The sequence below is a fragment of the Larus michahellis genome, chromosome 1 (genome assembly GCF_964199755.1).
Source record: "Larus michahellis chromosome 1, bLarMic1.1, whole genome shotgun sequence".
NCBI classification, from domain to species: domain Eukaryota; kingdom Metazoa; phylum Chordata; class Aves; order Charadriiformes; family Laridae; genus Larus; species Larus michahellis.
Genome location: NC_133896.1, coordinates 37,400,528 through 37,420,008, shown reverse-complemented (window position 1 = coordinate 37,420,008; position 19,481 = coordinate 37,400,528). Strand labels below are relative to the sequence as shown.

Here is a 19,481-nt window from a genome sequence, read left to right as displayed (position 1 = left end):
AGCCTGGGGGGTGGGTGGGATGGAGGCACACACACTTCCCTCCCATCAGAGGCCCCTGATGTGTCTGCTGACCTCTCTTTCTGGCTCAGGATGCGGGGCAGTTCCTGTCCCCAGCTCTGGGACTCGCTGTGCTGACTCCCCAGCAGACAAAGGCTCAAAACTGCAAGTTGAGGACACTTTAAAGAAAAAAGAAGATGGTTAATAGATGTTTACAAACTGTTAGTGAAACTGGATCTGTTGGCGGCAAAACTCTGCTCTCACTGGCTCCGTTAGACCCTACGTCTCCTTTTTCACAGTCTAACCTAATGCAGTGATCCTCAAGCCCAAGAGTGGGGCTGCCCTGGGAGGTCCAGACTGCGTTAATAGGAGACAGAGGGAGACAAGAAAAAAAAAATCCAGATGGCTCGCGTCAGCCCCTTTTGTCCCTTTTCCATTTCTCTCTTCCTCTTTCTCTACCAGTGAAGATCTCTCCTCTCTCCAGGTCCACCATGTGGGTTGTACACGTGGGATGAGATGCTCCTGCATAGGGCAGAAGGACCTGGCAGCAAGGGGCTGAAGACCAGTGGCCTGGGGGGCGTGGGGGAAGCTGTGGGAGCTGTGAAACCCGGCAGAGCTTGGGAGGTTCCTTCTGGGAGACGGAGTGCAGGATCTCAGAAAAATGGTTCAGCCAAAGGAGAGGGCCCCTGACCTACCCCAGAAGAGTAACATTAAGGACACTTCTCAGACAGGCAGCAGCTGCCTAACTACAACTGTAAATATGGATCCTAGGTATTTCCAAAACATTTATTTCTTGTATTCATTCACTCCAATAAATTGTTCCTGTCTCTAGCTATATCTGTTAATTGTGGAGAATAGTTCACAAATGCGGCTGTCAGAGATTTTACTCCTTCCACGCTCTCATACTGAGTTACCGCTGAATTTACCCTATCTGTAATCTTCAGTTTTAAGAATTCACCCTTCCTTTCCTTCCCTGGATTACAGATTCTTTAACAAATTCAGGAATATTCATAGAAGTTAAGGGTAAAGCATAAAGAAGAAACGATCAAGTTCTCAGAATGTAACTCAATGCCACAAAATGCATTTATTTACCCATAATACTTTGCAAGAAAGAGCTCATCCTCAGTGTGACTATGAGCAGCAGATAAGCGAGGAACATTATTCACGATGTCACCATTTCCAAAAACTTCTACTTCTGACTCCCCAGACTGAGGCATATTTGAAGCAAAATGAAATAGCAGGTTTGCATACCGTGGGCACCTCCCTCCCCCTAGAAGAAGGAGGAAAAGAAAGCTGGAGGCAAAAGACTAAAAATTATATCAGCACATCTGAAAACCAAGGCCGAATTGACTCGCTGAAGGCCATATCTAATCAGCCATTAGTAGAGCAAGGACTGCAAATCTGGCTTCCTCAGTCCTAGTTTCATGCTCTAATTCCTACCTCCAACAAATTGCTTTATAATAACCGTAAGACCTTACTGATTAGTCATATATGCAGATAAGGAAATCTCTCTTCAAGGTTACTGTAAAGGAAAATATTAGTCAGGATGGCAAAAGGAAGGTCGAGGGGACAGAACAGCGCAAATGGAAAACTCAGAGTGGAGCGTGGACTGCACAATGTTCCCCTAAATACACATTTAGGAGTACTGGGAAATGTAAAAGTAGTTCTCAGCCTTGCTATACACTGGTCTTCCTTCCCCAGAGAATAATGTTGCAGAATTGTCTGATTGATAAGGTCATTGTGATAGAAAAGCCTAGTGAAATCAAGACAACATAATTCTATCCTGAAGTCAGCTAGGTGAGGTCAGCCCCAGGCAGGATGCACGGTACTGACCTCGTCCTGCTGCCCCATGGTAACTATCACCTCTGCTTTGTTCTCAGGATTGTAAAGAAAATAATCAATGATGGTATTTATCTTGCTGTAAACAAACGCTCTGCCAGAGAAGACAAAGCCTTAAAAGGGGATTGACCGTGGCTACATACACGCAAGCACTGGCAGAGAAAGAGATGGAGAAGCACAGGATATGATTTAGGCAAAGCAAATAATTGTATCCAGTTATCCAGATGACTGCAGCACGTCAGTAAGCAAAATACCTGAAATGGACATCCTTAGCTCTCCAGTGGTTGACAAGGCTAGTTCTAATGTATGTGTTTGAAGATCTCTTGGGGTCCCATGATGAAAGTTTTCTTCTCAAATGTAAAAAGGAGATGATTTTTTTCCTGTTTTCTGTAGGGATTATCCACATAGGGCAGGCATACAGAGACCAACTGGGTTCACCTTCTTGGGGCACCGTCCAGCTTCCAAGCAGCATGGCTCCAGGATCGTCTGGGCCAGGAGCAGATCCAAAACCCACCCTCAGGAGAGGCCTCTTGATTAAGAAACAGGTCAGAAGTCACAAGAAATCCAAAGGTCACAGGTGAAAGGTGATCAAGATGCAAAACTAGCTCTGGATCAAAAATCTCATCTGGAATATCACAACCATAACCACAACCATATCTTGGATGAAGTGATTAAGGGACTTTATCTCATTTTCAAAAGGGTTGTTAAATCCTTTGTGAAATAAACATTAATGGAAATAAAAAAAAAACAAACCCAAACCCAAAAAACCCCAACTGATTGCCAGCATGTTCTCTGTAGAACAAACCAGATCTAAAAAGCTTGTGGGAGTCTACATTTTGTAGCTCTGTCTCTGCGTTCAGAAGAAACCACACAACAGCCTTCTGTATCCAGGCAGCTTCTTTTGCTTGGCAGTGAAGGATCAGAAGGTCACAGGAACCAGAGGTGCAGGATCCCCACCGGGACCTATGCTGCAGGAATGGAGGCTTACAAGAGCTTAAATAAAAATGGAGAAGGAAACACGTCAAAGTGACTATTGCTCAAGATCTCCCACCAGTGCTACGAGAACCCAAATCATATGTTTTGATCCTGGGAAAGCCAGCTGCTTCTTTACACTTTGGGTAGGAACAAGAGGCGTACTCCACAGAAGTTTAACTAGTGTGACTTCATAGCCATTGCTTTTAAATGACCTAGCAACTGGTGACAGTTTCCTCCTTCCCAGTAAATATATCGAAGCATTAACACATACTACATCACTGAATTTTTACGCACTCATGCACACTATTTGCAGAGTAAATGGGGAATACCCAAATTCTTATCCACAATTCCCACGGAGCAGACTGACACGAGACAACACATACAAGAATGGAACTTCATTGTAGAACGAGATCCCCGGGAGAAGGGGAACCACCATACAACACACACGGAGCTGGGGAGAAACCCAACTCATGCAAACAGGCAGGCACTGAGGAAGAGTCCGGAGGGAAACTTTTAGGCAGCGTCCCCAGTTAGAGGAAGTCATGCATCAGTAAGGAAAGCTACCTCCCGTTGTTTGATTCCTACTCTCAGGGAAGCAAGGCTTTACATTCCTGTAAGACAAACAGGACTGCATTGCAACAACATAGGGCTCTGTTCTCTACCTGTTTTCCTAACAGCTGTCTGTGGGGCTGCTGGTTGGCAAGCTACTTGGATCAAAGACTGGGAACAAATATTTTCATATCTTCACCCAGCAATGTTATCATTAAAAATCATCAAAAACCACTCCCCACCTTCCTTCCCCACTAGGGAAGGTTTTGCATCATGCCCTTCCTGCACTGAGTCAAAAGGCAGCAGCAATCTCTTCTCTGTACATTTCCAACAGCTGCTAACACCATAAGTCAACAAAAGAAGCCTGATACTGTAGCACAAAAAAAAAAAAAAGAAAAAAAAAGAGAGAGCGTGTGAAGCTCTGAGAATATCTTAGGCAATCTGGATGAGAAAATGGGATGAGTTTCACAACAGTTCTGACTTTCTCTTCTCATCGGCTCCCGCTGCCATCTTGTTATTTGCTTAGGGCAGGTCTACATGCGGTGAATTAAGTAGTCTGCAGCCATGTCACCAGCCCAGCTACCTTCCTCAACATTCACATGCAAAATAAAATCAACCTCATGAACAAGCGCACTAGAAAGTGCATGATATTAAATATTTCTTTGTACCCTGATCCTGCTTGGAAACCAGTCACCCCTGTGGTTTAATAGACTAGGACAGACCTCATGCAGCTGCTGGTAATTCCATTTTGGTCGAGGCGTTTTTTGGATATAAATTAAATAATCAAGCAGCCTCGGGGGGGGGAATGAAAACCACTGTCACCCTGTTTACCAGCCTATCTCTAACAGAAAGGTGAAGTTTAGTTGTCCATCTATCATCTATGGCGTACTGTGTGCAGCTCTGGAGTCCTCAGCACAGGAAGGACATAGACCTGTTGGAACAGGTCCAGCGGAGGGCAACGAAGATGATCCGAGGGCTGGAGCACCTCTGCTACGAGGACAGGCTGAGGGAGCTGGGGTTGTTCAGCCTGGAGAAGAGAAGGCTCCGGGGAGACCTTATAGTGGCCTTACAGTACCTGAAGGGGGCCTACAGGAAGGATGGGGAGGGACCATTTTATCAGGGAGTGTAATGACAGGATGAGGGGTAACGGTTTTAAACTGAAAGAGGGCAGATTTAGATTGGATATTAGGAAGAAATTCTTTACTGTGAGGGTGGTGAGACGCTGGCCCAGGTTGCCCAGAGAAGCTGTGGCTGCCCCATCCCTGGAAGTGTTCAAGGCCAGGCTGGATGGGGCCTTGAGCAGCCTGGTCTAGTGGGAGGTGTCCCTGCCCATGGCAGGGGGGTTGGAACTAGATGATCTTTAAGGTCCCTTCCAACCCAAACCGTTCTATGATTCTATGATTGCACGGGAACTGACTCACAAACTCACCCCCCACTTACCAGTTTCACAGACAGTGCTCATTTTCTTTCCATGTTTTGAGGGCTGAGTAAGGCACTCAAGGCACTATCATAGTTAGTGATTTATCACCCAGCAACTGGGTCACTTCCATGTACAATTGTAATCTACGGCAGACAACAGCAAAACACCCCTCTTCAGGCATGCAGGCTTTGATGCAGGCAGCCAATGTCCATTTGCCCACACGCGCCCCATCAAAACCAATCGTCCGAGTGATTGCTGTCCTGATCTGCATCTTGAAAATCTACCCTAAAGATAAGAAAGAAACCGTGCTCTGATCTCTTTGCTGCAAACTACCACAAGCCCAACCCTCAGGATCCTGGCTGCTTGCCTGCTGGCCCCCCTCGCCCCCGCCAAGCTTGCTCAGGGAGAGCCTGGCCACCCCTCGCATCGGTGTGCAGCTTTATCATGCTACACGACCTACGCAACACATAAAACTTAACGTTTTAGAGGATCAGTTCTCCTTGAACTTCTTCTCCAGCACGATTAGGCAATGCTATTTGAATATCGGAGAACCACCTGGAACGCACGGGACGTGCAGGCCTGTATTACTTGTATTAAATTTGTAATGTGATCATCTGTGCTCTGCTGAGCCTGCTGAGATACTGGGAAGATATTAATAACTTTGAATTAGGAAGAAAACTGCTCCAAGAAAAAAAATGTAGTTGGTATTTTACATCCTACACCTGGCACAGCACTGACAGCAGGAACTGGAAAGGATTGTGGAAAAATGCGTGTGGTAAGAATAGTCTGTATTAGAAATAAATGGTGGAAGAAGAACATTGATCTTATAATGACAGCTGACAAAATGGCAGGTTGAAGCTGGGCACGTTATTAGGGAAACACATATCATTTTCTAGGGAGACCATAAAAACCTCTTGAATATGAAAGCACGTAACTGTGCAAAAATCAAAAGTGCATTTTAAATGTTCCCCTCGTCTAATAGCAGTATTTTCCTGTAATTTGAAGCCTTGTCTGCTTCTTCTACGTAACTAGAAAATCAGAGCTGTTTGACTGGAGTTGATCTGGTTGCTAAACAACCGATAATTGATCTCCCCTGGGTTTCAGCAATGTGTTCTCTAAGCAGTGAGCTTGCTACCTTTCTCTTTGAAAGGTCAGGCCTGTATATTATCCACGTATTTTAAACAGAAAAAAACCCTGACAACCCCAACTTAAGCAAAAAAGTTTAAAGACAGATGTACTGATCAAAATGTGTGATTTTGAAATAACGTTAAAAAGCCATAGTGGTGTAGCACCATGACTCTGATTGCTTCTATGGGCTGAAAATTTCCACCAGGTGCCAACAAGATCAAGTCCATTCTGTTAAAAATATTAATTCTAATATTGTGTTATTTGGTGGTATGATGATACATGTCTCCTCACCACGTGCCTCATCCAGTCTTTACTTATTGGGCTTTAAGATCCACTTTTAATTTTAAAAATCCCTCCTTGTTTAAATGCATCTTTTGGATTCGTCCTACTTGCAATATTCAACTACTGCCTCAGTGAATACCAGCCCCAGCATTTATTTAGTCTGTTTTAGTGTGATGCCTACACCAGAGAATACTAAAGAAGTCCAAATAATCTGATGCAGTAAATTAGACTTCTTAAAAATGTTGCAATTAATTTATAATTTAAAGATCTTAAGTCAGTATTATTCAAAGCCCATTTTAATAATACCCCTGTGAAGGAAGGCTGCAGAAGGTAATGCCCCAAGAACTGTTGTGGATACTCTCACATTATTTTTTGAAAGCTTAGGACTAATATCTAGTTTATACAATCTGTCAAGGCTTTTATTTTTGCCAAATGGATTTCCCTAAAATTAGCCTGAACAATATACACAATTAGAACTGAAACCAGCTTCAGGTTTGGTTTAAAAGTTTTTCCAGTCACTGGCAAAAATAAAATCACGCTCTGCCTGCCAAAACAAACATAATTCAGTTTTCCTCTTTTCCTTTCAACTACTAGCAAGCATAACCAAGTTTAAGAGAGATTTGAAATACACAAGCCATAAAAACCATGCCCGTTGTACAGCGTACATGCCGCTACCAAGAGTTAGTAGAGGAGAGCAATCAATAGCTCAACAGTAGCTTTCATTAATAATCAAGAGCTGTAGACATCTTCAACGTGATATTTTGCTCTGTATTGTCATTTTTTTCCCCAAAGGGGTTACTTTTGAAAAGAGATGTCAAACTACCTCACCTCTGAGGGAAAGAACTGAAACTGCTTTTAGTTCCAGTTACACTTAGATGATAACCTCAGTGCCCATCCACGTCCAGAAGTTTCTGTATTTGCACTGTGAGATCCTCGCAGTTTTCTCCCCAGCAGATTCATGCATCTTGAAGCAATCTCAGGGGCGTTATTATCCCAGCTGTTTGGGACAGCCCATATCCCTTTCCACACTTTACCAAGTGCCTCAGGTCTTGTACAAACCTCATCTCCCACCACCCTCTGTCTTTGGGAAAATTTGTGTGCAGTAAGACCTCTTTGTGAAGGCAGGTCATCTTGAAGGAGAAAAGAAATTGTATCTGTGGCTCGTACATAAGAAATTTTAACATTTTGATCCATCTGGGGTGAAAAAAAAAACAGGAAAAAAAATGAAAGTCCACAGAATGTCTTTGATACTTCTTGGACTTTGAGAAACCACTGGCAGTGTCAGTCAGATGTTGCTCCTGTGATGGTCAATGTGGGAGCGCAGGAGAGGACCGCTGGAAAGGGGCTCTTTTCATCCCCTCTGCTTGTTCCTGGAGGAAACTGGCAGCTCTGTCTGAGTGCTCTGTTGCAAGATCACAGAGAACCTATATCCATCATTTCCTCTTTAATCTCTATAGGAAGCCTTTTCAGGAGGGCAGGAGGGAAATGTTTAAGGCCACACAATTCGCAAAACACCATCCCCTTTTCACCTGAGCCATGTATTTCTGCCATCAGGTACCTGCGGTATGTCTGAAATTGCGAATTTCATTTACAAGTGTTTAACCCAGCAGCCTTAGTGATTTCTCAAAATAGCTACATAATGGAATGAGATTGTAGGTTGTTTGGTTGGACTCGATGATCTTAAGGGTCCTTTCCAACCATGAAGATTCTGTGATTCTGTGAATTTCCTAGACCTTTTTATAATGAAACATATATGTAAGTGTGTGTGTTTATATATACATGTGTGTATATATATACACATATATATATATATATATACATGTGTGTATATATATACACACATACACAAACAAACAGAGAAAGGAGCTCAAAGTTCAGGCCTTTTGAGCTCCAATGACTTCTTAACGAGGTCAAGCAGCATGTCCATATTTCAGATTCTGAGACTATCCGACCACTTGCGGGTGCACCAAAGTGCTCCAGTCACTGGCAGAATTGTACAGGATGGAAATCCCTCGGAAATCTGTTGGCTCCTTTTGCAAAATGAGCAGTTAAGAGCCTGTAAGAAATTCCTCTTCCCCATAGGGGAAAACCTAAGCCCAGATTCTCAAACCATGGTTCAACAAGACGTTGGTGTGGGGTTATTTGGAGTTTAAGGTGTTCCAGCCACACCAGGACAGCCAGCCCCTGTTGTGCTGATGGCACTGTTCACAAGCCGCGTTGTGAACTAAAGAGCTGATGGGGCTTTGCAAGAGCAAACATTAAAAGCCACAGCATTTCCCTGACCCTTATTAAAACAGCATTGCCCAAAAGCAGCCGTGCTGGCACCACTGGGAGCAGAAGGGCAAGGGGGAACATGCGACAGTGTCCGAGCACAAATGAGCAACCAGGACCTGGAACTACAGCGGAGCTGCAAGCTCTGCCGCACTCAGGGCACCACAAGGTCATTGCAGCAGGACAAAGTGCAGTTTATCTCACCTGGATCAAGTAGGAGATATATTCACATTGCCTGGTTGGTCTAAAGTGGCCTTAGCCTGTACAGAGGTAGGTCTGAAAGCATTTGTCTACCATCATGCTCACAGCAATTATCTCCCTGTGTGGAGGAAGTTAAGCAGATATAAAGGTGCCGTGTCTCTTTAAAATAAAATAAAAGATCTAAGCTGCAGCAGCATAAGAATGCCAATATAACAACCTCAAACTAGTGCTTTGCCCATATAAAATTATTTTGTTCTTAAAAAAAAAAAATTACACTTCAAAACAAAATGGTTATCCCGGTGGAAAGAAAATGCACAAAGCTCAGGACTAAGGCTTGTTAGCAAGGCATTCCTCTCCATAAAGACTATAAAGTTTGAGTAGTTCTGCAAAATCCCTTCGTGTTTTAATTCAACGCTCACTGTGTGGATGAGACATCCCCACATACATGTGTGGTCTTTGCAGCTATGCATTTTACTAGCATGGCTCATGCAAAACTAACTGGTTTTGCATACCACGTGATTTTCAAAGTCACGATGTAGATAAAGCAAACATAGGCATCACTGGAACACTTATCGGTTTGCTTCTCGCTGGGGACTGTTCCATGCCAAGTATCTGACGCTTACGTTAGCAAATACTGCGGTGCAGCACAAGCAGCTCTGTAAAGCAAAGCAAGTGGCGCTGAGAACCCAAAGTCCTCAATAGTCCACTTCACACGTTTCACTTCAGACAGTCTCTGTTTTCATCCTGTGGCCTGAACGCCCATTAGTGGTCGGAGCAGGTTGGGTAGGCTCCTGGAGTGCCTCTTCTCAGAGGTTTCAGGAAACAGCTTAATCTTCATCTGAAAGGGAATTAAGTTTATGTGCTCTAAGACTGCTCACTGATATCAACCAAAACAAGAGAAGTGAGGACAACTGGAAGATTTGCTTCAAAAGCACACTCCTGCGTCTAACTAAAACTCTGTAGCCTAGGCGCCATCCACAGAATAAGAATGCAAGAATAATTTTGTAAAGGAACTAGATTCAGCCTTTTTCCCATCCTCTGTCTCCTTCACTATCTTATGCTAAACACCTGCTCAGCTGTGTATGTGAGATGGAGCTTCGAACTTTAAACAGAAAGGAAAAATCACCTTAAGGCTGAGACTAAGTCCAGAAAATTTTAGCAAGGAAGGGAAAAGTAATTTTGAAAAGGCAGCTGAGCTGGGAGTTGTATTTCCTTAAATAGTAACCTGTAAATGCCAGCTCTTGTAATGATGTTTCCATTCAGAGATCTTAAAATTATTTTTAAAAATTCTAATTCTTTTTTTAGCTACAAGAAAAGCAGGTAAGTCCTAGGAAGACAAAGTGGTATGAGCAGGTAAGTGTCACAGGAAGGAGTGGAGTCCAACCTTGCAGCCTCCATCGGTAGCTGGGTCAGCGCGGGACAGCCCTGCACAAAGGAAATCACTTCACCCGGTAGGAAACGTTCCAGGTTTTGTGCACGTAAATGATTGTTGCTTCAAAATCAATGGATGATGGATGCTGAAAATAGCATTTGAATCCTCATCTTACATGTATGTTGCCAGGCACACACTGCCCCAGAGAGCCAGTGAGGAAAAGGGAGATTTGCAACGACTGCCATCCACAGCAACCAGCCAAATGGTGACTTCTTCCAAGAGGAAGGAATCAGTAGGAAAAAAACAGTACTTCTTTGATGCAATCTTGTTGCACACAAACAACCACACACTGAATTCGGCTTCCCTGAATACTGTAAGGCTCAAACAGCAAGGAACAGTTTCCTTGCTCAGTATTCACAGCCACTTTACCCAAGACAGCACTATCTCTTTCTCAGATCTTTCATGGCCAAGCTGTACGTGCCTTTTTGAGTATGAGCAGCTTTTAGTGGCCTTCTCTTTCTGCTCCTGTGGTATTTTCTTGCTGATAGTCACCCACACTTCCAAGACGTGTTGCCACGTCCTTCCTCCTCCCTATCCCTGCTACTCTTCCTTTCTGCATCTGAGTTCCCCTTCGCTCTTCCCAACGGCAAGTCACGAGGAGCTCACAAGAGACACTGTGTCCTCAGTCGCAGTTTGGGTGGCTGGAGCAAGCACCTCCCCTACCAAATAAACGTTGCACTTCAGAGAAAACCCAGTGCTGACCTGGAGCACAGGCAGCGAGCTCAGCAAGGGCACTGAGAAATTTTCGTGCCTTCTCAGAAGTTTATGCTGGTTAGATGTAAATGTTCAAAGGCTTAATATCCAACTAAGTTCAGGTGGACTTTTGTGGAGGACAAAAGGTAAATGCATTTGAAAATGCAAAAAGGCATGAACTAATTAGCACAATACAACCTTTATTACAGCACTAAAAGCCTACGGGGCTCATTATCACCGTATGAACCTCCTTCTCTGAGGACCCCCGCTCTGTCTGCAAAACTGTGCTGCTTTGATGTGTTCCCTGAACAAAGAGAAAGGCCCCAATGTCGAGGGTGAAACACGAGGAGTGACGCTCTGTGGTGGTTTAAGGAAGGAAATGAGGAGGCACACTGTGACCCATTGAAGCTGCTGGGGAATCCAGGCGAGGAAATTTGAAATTACCCTAAGAGGGATTTGATGAGAACGGGGGGATTAACACCAAACCCTGTAGGATCTTTAATGGTCACAAACAGCCCAGCCCTTAGTTCATTTGCCTCCCGGTGGCACTACACCCAGCAGCAGCACAAGGCACCTGGGCCACCAAGCTCGCTTTGTGAGCTGCGCCACGGTATGGCCGAGTCCATCTGAAGAGCAGCTCCGTCCTCCTGTTCTCATCCCCCGCTGTACGTGCCTGCTCTGACCCCACAGTCACCCAAACCAACAGGGAAAATACCTTTTTGCCGGGCTTCTTTTCAGACAGTTTAGCCGAAAATTAATTGGAGCAGGAGTGACCCAGCTGGCAGCAGCTGGTTGCAGCTCGACCCAGCCGTACTGTAAAATCACAGCACTGGGTGGGAAATTTAGCTTTGCTGGCCATGCCGAAGTGAGACATTCTTCCCAAGCAGCCGGGTGAGGCATGCAGACCACACTTCATCACAGAGCTGACGAGAGAAAGCAGTAATTACACGAAGACGAGATCTATTACCTGACGGTTGTTGTAAGATGGATCTAAGGTGTCATGCGGAGCAAGGCAGTCCATTAATTTTCCATTCCGCCGGCAGCCCAGGTGCACCAGATCCCGGCAGTGAGCATGGCAGGTGTACTTGCAATCTGAAACACCCACAGAGACACACAAAAACAAACAAACAAACAAGAACATAAATAGAAGAAGTGTTTAGAAATAAAAGTTGCGGCAGGCAGAACCTAGGAGCGAGGCACATCCTCATTTGCTACGTGACCTCAGAGAAACCACCACCTCTCGACTGAATCTCCCCATCCGTACGTAAAGATAATAATAGTTACATGCTACTGGAGACGTAAATTCACCGGAGCGAAGGTGACAGCGCGGCACACCTCAGTGTCACGCTGACAGGGCTGCAGTGATGCAGTCTGCTAGCTGGATCGGGGCTGCCTTGGTGAGATGTTTTTGCAAAAAATCCATGCCACATACTAGGTATTAGCTGCTGTAATGTAAGCTCGAAAGGGACTATTCTCAGAAAAAACCTCAATATTTATGATTTTCAGACAAAAAGTTCTATGCAAGCACAATCACTATTACACGGTTTTACATATTTTAAGCTTAGGTTCTCTAAAGAATATACACATGAGTATTGGAAACGGAATGAGAAGCTTATCTGAAGCTGTAAATAAACTGCTAAATCACTAAGTTGCCTTCAGGAACAATTCAGAAATTTCACTTGCTGGCTAGCAAAATCAATTAAGATGGCTATTAGAAACATAAATTCATGATAACAGAGGCAAATGTCCCCATCTGAGTAAGAAATCAGGTGATGCACATGGCCTCTAACCCCAGACAGAGAATCACTTCAAACAACCTATATTTGCTCTGAAGCCTTGTCGCGTTTTCTGTTTTTCTCTGGAAGTTGGGCAGAGTTCGTGATACCACCTTTGTCTAGCACTGAATGCCACTTTCTATTTTTAGGTTTTAAACTGTTCATAATTTTGCCAAAGAGCAACCACTTGTGCTTCAAGTTTCCATGCTGGGGAACATCATGCTGTTTGTTTTAGAACATTTTGGCTAAAACAATTCATCCATTTCCAAGAATGACTTTTGGAGGAAATGCTTTCATTTTCCCTAACTAAACTACTCTTAAAAATATTTTTTTGTTGTTGTTACAAAGCTTTACACTTCCCTGGTTTATAGCAAAAGCTGAATTCTGGATGGGTTTTTTTTTGTTCCCTTAGCAGCCTCTCAAAAATCTCAGTTTCCTTTACGTTTGATTAGATGCTCATTACAGTTCTTCAAGTATAAATTCTTAAGAGTTCCCATTTCCAATCAACACTTGCACTCAAGCACGGTTAAATATATTTTATTTGGCACAAAGTCTGCTGATACAAAATCAAGCTGTCAAAACTTTTCCAATACCAGTGACCCAGCAGAGCGAGTCCATCCTGGATCAGGTAACTGGGATGTTTCTGATCTTAAACCAGACTGACTATATCGCAATAATATATCTCAAGTCACACTCCTCTCGGGACATCAGCAAATAGCCTCCAGCTAATTATGGGGCAAAAAGGGCCTCGTTGCAGTATAAATCAAAAACACTGAAAAAAGACTTTTAACTCTCTAAAACCATCATTGTATTTAATGCAGAATTTGGAAAACATGAAGCAAAATAGGCAGAAGACTACAGAGGGAAAAAAGGATGGTTAAGGCAGTTGTGTGGTGCCCAGGAGAAACGATGACTGTCCCTGCACCCTGCTGCGATGCTGGCAAGTCGTGCCAGACTTTCCACAGTTGCTGCTGAATTTCTCCTGGGTGCCACATTTGAGCTACTTCATCTGATTTGCAGGAAACATGGAGCATTCACATCCGCAACCAAAATCAGGGAGAACTGTGTTTTTAACCCAAATGAGGTTTTTCCAGGGCTCTGTTTTACGCGTATGCAGCTGGGATTATTTTTCAGAGGACTCTCACAGCTCATAGAGGACTTCTGGATGCAAAAGGATGCTCACATTTATGGAGCCCTTGAGAGAAGAGAATAATTTTGTATTTGGGAAAGGACCCCATAAGAAGCAGTTGAAAAGCCTCACCCATACTCAGCAGGATTAAATAAAATTTGGAGCTGCTGTTCATCGAGTGAGGGAGCAGGGCAGCTCCAAGGAAAAACCCAAGATGGGAGCACTTAATTAAAAATGACATTGTAATGCATAAGCAAAAGAAGGTCAAATGAAAATAATACTTGAATTTCTGATTTTTCTTCATTTCTGAGTTCTTTGCTCTGCAAATTGAGTTATCATCTTCTTAAGAAAAATATACTTATGAGATTGCACTGTTTGTCTACCTTTCTATCCTTCCCCTGTAGTTCTGAGACAGCTGACCAATTTCAACCACAAATGGTCTAAAAGCTAATTACGTTAATGTAACTCTCATGAAAATTACCTCCTGGGAAAGGGAGGGAGACCCAAACTAATACCCACACTCTGGGCAAGGCAGGCAAAACTCAGCCGCTACACCATTGTCTGGCAATGTCTGCACAACCAGTTACTAAAAACATCCCCTCCGTGGTGAGGAGGTTACGGGGAATGAGGCACAAATCTGCAGGAAACCAGGCTTCACTAATTCCACAACTTTCTATAATTACGCAAACATATAAACCAATCATGCACCAATTCTAAAGATGCATTTTCGCAAATAATATTAGGAAAAAAATCTGTTAGCTAAACAGTGTTCTGAAACAGGATTACTAATTAAGTTAGGAAATATTACCTCTCAATGATATTTTCTTTGTCATTTGTATTCATTTTAATTTGTGAGTCCGTAATGTCATTTGGAAGACAAGCCCATAATTTCTGCCTGGCTGTTATAGGCATAATTGCAAGAAATGTAAAAGCTTCATCTCTGAAACTCTTTCAATCATAAACTAGATTTTAACATACTGATTATAAGTTTAATGAGTAAGACAAGAAAAAGAATGATTATTTTCTAGAATAGTAATACTTAAACCTTTTTTCCGATGTGTTCTAGCTTTAAACACATTATTTTATTCCATTCATGGCATACAATGTTTCACAAAGGTCCAGGTTGCATCAAATTAAAAAATAATATCTTCTTGTGGTAATCCTTTACTGGACCACTCCCAAAATTGCCATGAGTTCAAAAAGTAGCTATTATTCTGGAAAGACGGTTTTGGTCATCAGATTGTGGACTGACACATTATTTCTGCTTGGAAAGCAATCAGAACCAGGTGTTCTTCCTTCACGTGGTCTGAAATTAATGCTGTCCTTTGAATTCAAAGACCTGGGGGCTTTAACTGGGCACAGTTGATAAAAGCTTTCACTGACATTTAGAAAAGCTACCAGGTTTGTTTCACTAACGCTCAGACTGCCCTGTACACTGAGGTTACTTACGCAAGTGATGCATCAATGCACACTGAATATGCATAATTGTCCTGCATCAGTAGGAAATGCAAAGTATGTATTTATTAAACATACAAGTATTATCCTTTAAAAGTTGCCTTGTCAGCTACTGAGACATGATGTAAGACTTTATTGTTTATTATTCTATTGCAACAATGGCTTGACTAGAGTCATAGAAAAAAAAAAACCTTAGCAAATTTTACAATTACATGAAATCACACTAGTCCTATCCTGCCTTCAGACTTCATTTTACATTAATTTTAGGTGAATAGTCCCTACCCGATGTTTGGGTTTTCTTCACCCGAAACTTGATTTTGCCTGATAGCTTGTAAATAGCTGTTCCCATAACTGATTTGCTCCGGGGCGGCGCAGCAGAAAGCAAGCGAGTGAACAGGCAGGCAACCCAACAGATGCTCCAACATCACACCCTAGTAATTGAGCATCACTGAACCAGGCAGCAGCAGGCAGAGGCTCAACGGCAAAGTCTCTCTACCCTGCTGGGGTCTTCCCTGCCTAGGAAATGCACATGTTCATTTCTGTGATGGCCCAGACACATTTAACTTCCAAACGGCTATGCAAAATGTATGTCGTGCCTGAGCAATTGAAGCACATGGAAAGTTCAAAGCCAAGTCTGTATTTATGCTTGCATCATTTATCAACCGCAGTAAGGTTGAAGAAGTCTTTATTCGAAAGCATGAGGAGGGTATACAATTTGGTGCCCCTACTCTGTGTGTTAGGAAGTTAGCAAGTAAAACCATCTTTACTTGAGAGCTTGTGGCTTGGTTCCCAGCTATCAGAAGAGAGATTATTGCTATGCTTGCTCTACGGAAAGTATCTCTGTAAAGCTTCTTGGAAAAATATTCAAACTACGTAAGGCGCTTAATGCTTTAATTCTTAATCCATTTTCAGCCAGTAGGTCACAAAAGGAAGGAGAATGAAGTTCAGCAGTATTTCTCCTGCAAGGCCAAATTGCATTGTATTTCTACAATACATTGATATCAACATCTCACATTTTGGTTTCTACTTAATATATGTTGCGTTGTTCTCCTTTTTGCTGATGCTCAAATGTCTACATTCGAGTTTGATGCCGAAGTTGCTACCAAGATCTTTTTTAGCAGTTTCACTAGAAGCTGTAATGGAACGGGAAACCTGCTTGGATAAACAGCCTTCAGAAAGTGTTAAGCACGGCTTCTTGTGGGTGGAGATCTGCTGTAACCTCAGTTTTATCTCTATGCAATTCCTTTTACTTCTGATTATTTTTTTTATTTATTAGTTTCACTTAACATCAGTCTGAGATTAAAATAAAGTTCACTGTAACCCTATTTCCCAATTAGTGAGTCATGGGTGATTTTTAAGGGATCACAATCTTTACAGATGAGACAGACTTTCTGAGCTCCGTATGGCCATCCTTTCCCCTGCGGGATCTCCGTGCACATTTTGTGCTCTTTCCGCACTGTGGAGCCAGGCAAGGCTTAGATCAGCAAAGCCTACATCTTCCAAACCCCTGTAAAGCTCTGCCTATCCACAAGTACCGCTTTGCTGTTTAAGGTCTTCTAATCTGCTGTTGCTCTGGAGACTCTGCTTTCAACGGGTACAGTGGCCATGGCCACGACCGCTCGCCATGAGGCCCTGTATGGGCCACGGCCACTGGCCATGAGGCCCTATATGGGACACATGCTTCCAAAAGAGAGGATCCTCTATCATTTTGCTAGGCACAGAAAGAACATATAACTGACTTAACTTGCTTCCTAGGGAAATGCTCCAAGAAGCCTGCTCCAACAATCTCCAAAAAGACAGTGAAAGCATCTTGTTACTGGAGTGGCACTGAGCAGGCTGAATTAGGCCAGAAGACGTAACCAGATGTGCCTTCTCCTTCAAGCAGATGAATATTGTTCGCTGAAAAGCACGTGCTCTCTCCCATTCAATTCCTATTTCCTACAGCTGTTGCAACCCACTTGAAAAAATTAGCATGCAAGCATGGATAGAAACAGCAAAGGATGAAGACTTTGAAAGTGCTGGTGCTAAAGCTAGGCTTCCAGATTTATAATTTAAACACAGAATTTAAACGCCCACACAGAATTGGAGTCATCATCAGAGGCAGTGGCACTCGCTGCTTACACAGCACTCAAAAGAAATGTTGGGTGCTCAATATCTTGCACAAACGAAGCCATCATTCTGCAAGTGCCATGGTTGGAAAGTTGCAGCCACGGTGTCAAATTTTCTGTCGCCTGTTCCCCTCCTGCACTGCAGGGAATGGGAAGCTACAAGATCAACCTCAGCTTCCTTCCTTGTGCAAAAACATGAACTGCCACGGATATGCCACCGTAGGTGAGTTATCCCTATTCATCCTTTACTTGCAGAATAATAACAAAGAACAGAATATCTGATACAATGCTTTTCAGAAATGTAAGTGGTGTTCACTCCCGGAGAAGTACTACACCAAACTTCAAAGATTATTAACATTCATAGCACCTTAGTATCAAAAGGATGGTAGACTTGTAAAGCAGAAGAAAGAGCACAGAAATCTGCGAGGTTTTGAACAGGAACGCAAAAGAAGCAAATTAAAGTGGAAGGAGGTCAGCTGGTAGAATAGCTTTCATGGTATAAATGCATTTTTTCCTCAGTTTTGCTAAAATACTTATCTTCTATTTTCACACAACTGGCAAATACAATTTGGATTACAATCTTCAATTAGTAAAAAAAAAAAAAACGAAAAGCCTCTCAAATGCTAATCTATCACTACATCGAATATATTCACACATTTTACTAGTTTACTAGCAGTTGTCACTTGTTTCTGGCTGCTAATTTTTTCAACCCCGCATCCAAGCACTGTGCAACTCCAAACATTTACATACGCACCAGATAAAACTGAATCTCTGCCAGGCTTGAAATCCCATCTGTAACTGCCACAGCCCCGCTCAGGGTCAGGAATCCTGGCCTGGGAACAGGATAAACTCCTGTAACAGGCTCTATTAGGAGCTACTCATACTGATTGAGATAAAATTAACCAGAGTGCCTACGGCACAGACCTGCTAAATCATGTATTTGCATATATTTGGACCACAGCAAAAGGCCTGTGCTTTAACTCTAATAGAACAGTCCAGGACCCAACCCAAAAGCTCACTAGGTTTTTGTCTGCAAAGCGTCCTACCAAGCTAAAGTTTGAGTACTGCACAAAAAAATATGCTATATTACTCACCAGTTTAATAAGAGTTTTTAGATAACAGTTTATCTATCATCTAGGTGGGAAACAACCTGACTTTTCCACATCCAGAGGACATTACATTTGCAAAGCAGGAGGGAGCGATCAGCCTTGTGGTGAGACGATAATAAAACTCTTGAGTGAATCACTGACCAAGAACAGAGAGGCCTGAAGGAGAAGATGAGGTATAGAAATCAGCAACCTCCACGAGCCTGGGACTGTCTAATGTCCCTGCTGCCCGGGAACACAGGGACCACATCTCTCATCACGTGCACTGGATAGTAAGTAATTGCTTAATAAATAAATTCGGCTTCCCAACTGCAAAACAGGATGGAATGACAGGCATTTTAGATTCAATAGCCAACCCGATTTTTTTTTCAGTTTCTGCTGCTGGTACCTTTATAAACTTCTACAATCCTGTAGTCTGTTTTGGAGCTTTTAAGTACTTATTTTTTGTATGAGCTTATCTTAACCTGTTCTGTGCTAGAGGGCTTGCTAGATAATTGGTAAACACCAAGACACATGTGTTCTGTGGACATGTTCACCCTCAGCCAGGGGTTAGGCAGACAGGCTCAGCAGGACTGGCACGCCAGGGCATCTCTCAGCCTTCCCACAGTGGAAGGAGACATTGCCATCTAGCTGCACGCTGAAGAACTGGGATGTAGGAGTTTGCATGGATGAAGCATCTTTGAGTGACCACTGCTAGCCAGGTAGGCCTGATGGCTGCCACCACAGAGAAAGTCCCTGACCCCTGAGGGAGGACTGTCCACTCTTCATGCCAGCAAGTGCAAAAACCGTGCGTGAGGAAGGGTTAAGGCCTGTCTTCAGCTGCTAAAATCTACCATGGCTCTCAGATGCTTAAATGGCTCTGAGCGCCTGGCCCAAAGTGACGTAGGAACATAAATCCCATTGATTTACTCTGGAGCTATTAAAGAATTAAAGACAATTTAATCTGTTTGTAAAGCTCGTTTGTATTTTTATCAACATGACGACAGTCTCAGGTCTTCTCTTTTCTTCCAGTGCTTGCCAACAGGCTCCAGCTAAGCCTTGTCACAGGAGACTCTTGCACAAGCCCACGATTCTGTACAACCAGCCTATAGACAGGTCGATGCTCCTGAAAACTCCGACAC

The 19,481-nt window shown here is 43.2% G+C and overlaps 1 protein-coding gene across 1 annotated transcript in view; it reads right to left on the bottom strand.

Annotated features, from left to right (window-relative positions):
* LOC141737549 (ras association domain-containing protein 5-like) overlaps nt 1-19,481 on the bottom strand; it is a 55,915-nt gene that overhangs the window by 10,710 nt on the left and 25,724 nt on the right. Inside the window, exon 2 of the mRNA XM_074572390.1 lies at nt 11,755-11,879. Coding sequence (XP_074428491.1) covers nt 11,755-11,879 — 125 coding nt within the window. The remainder of the gene's footprint in view (nt 1-11,754; nt 11,880-19,481) is intronic.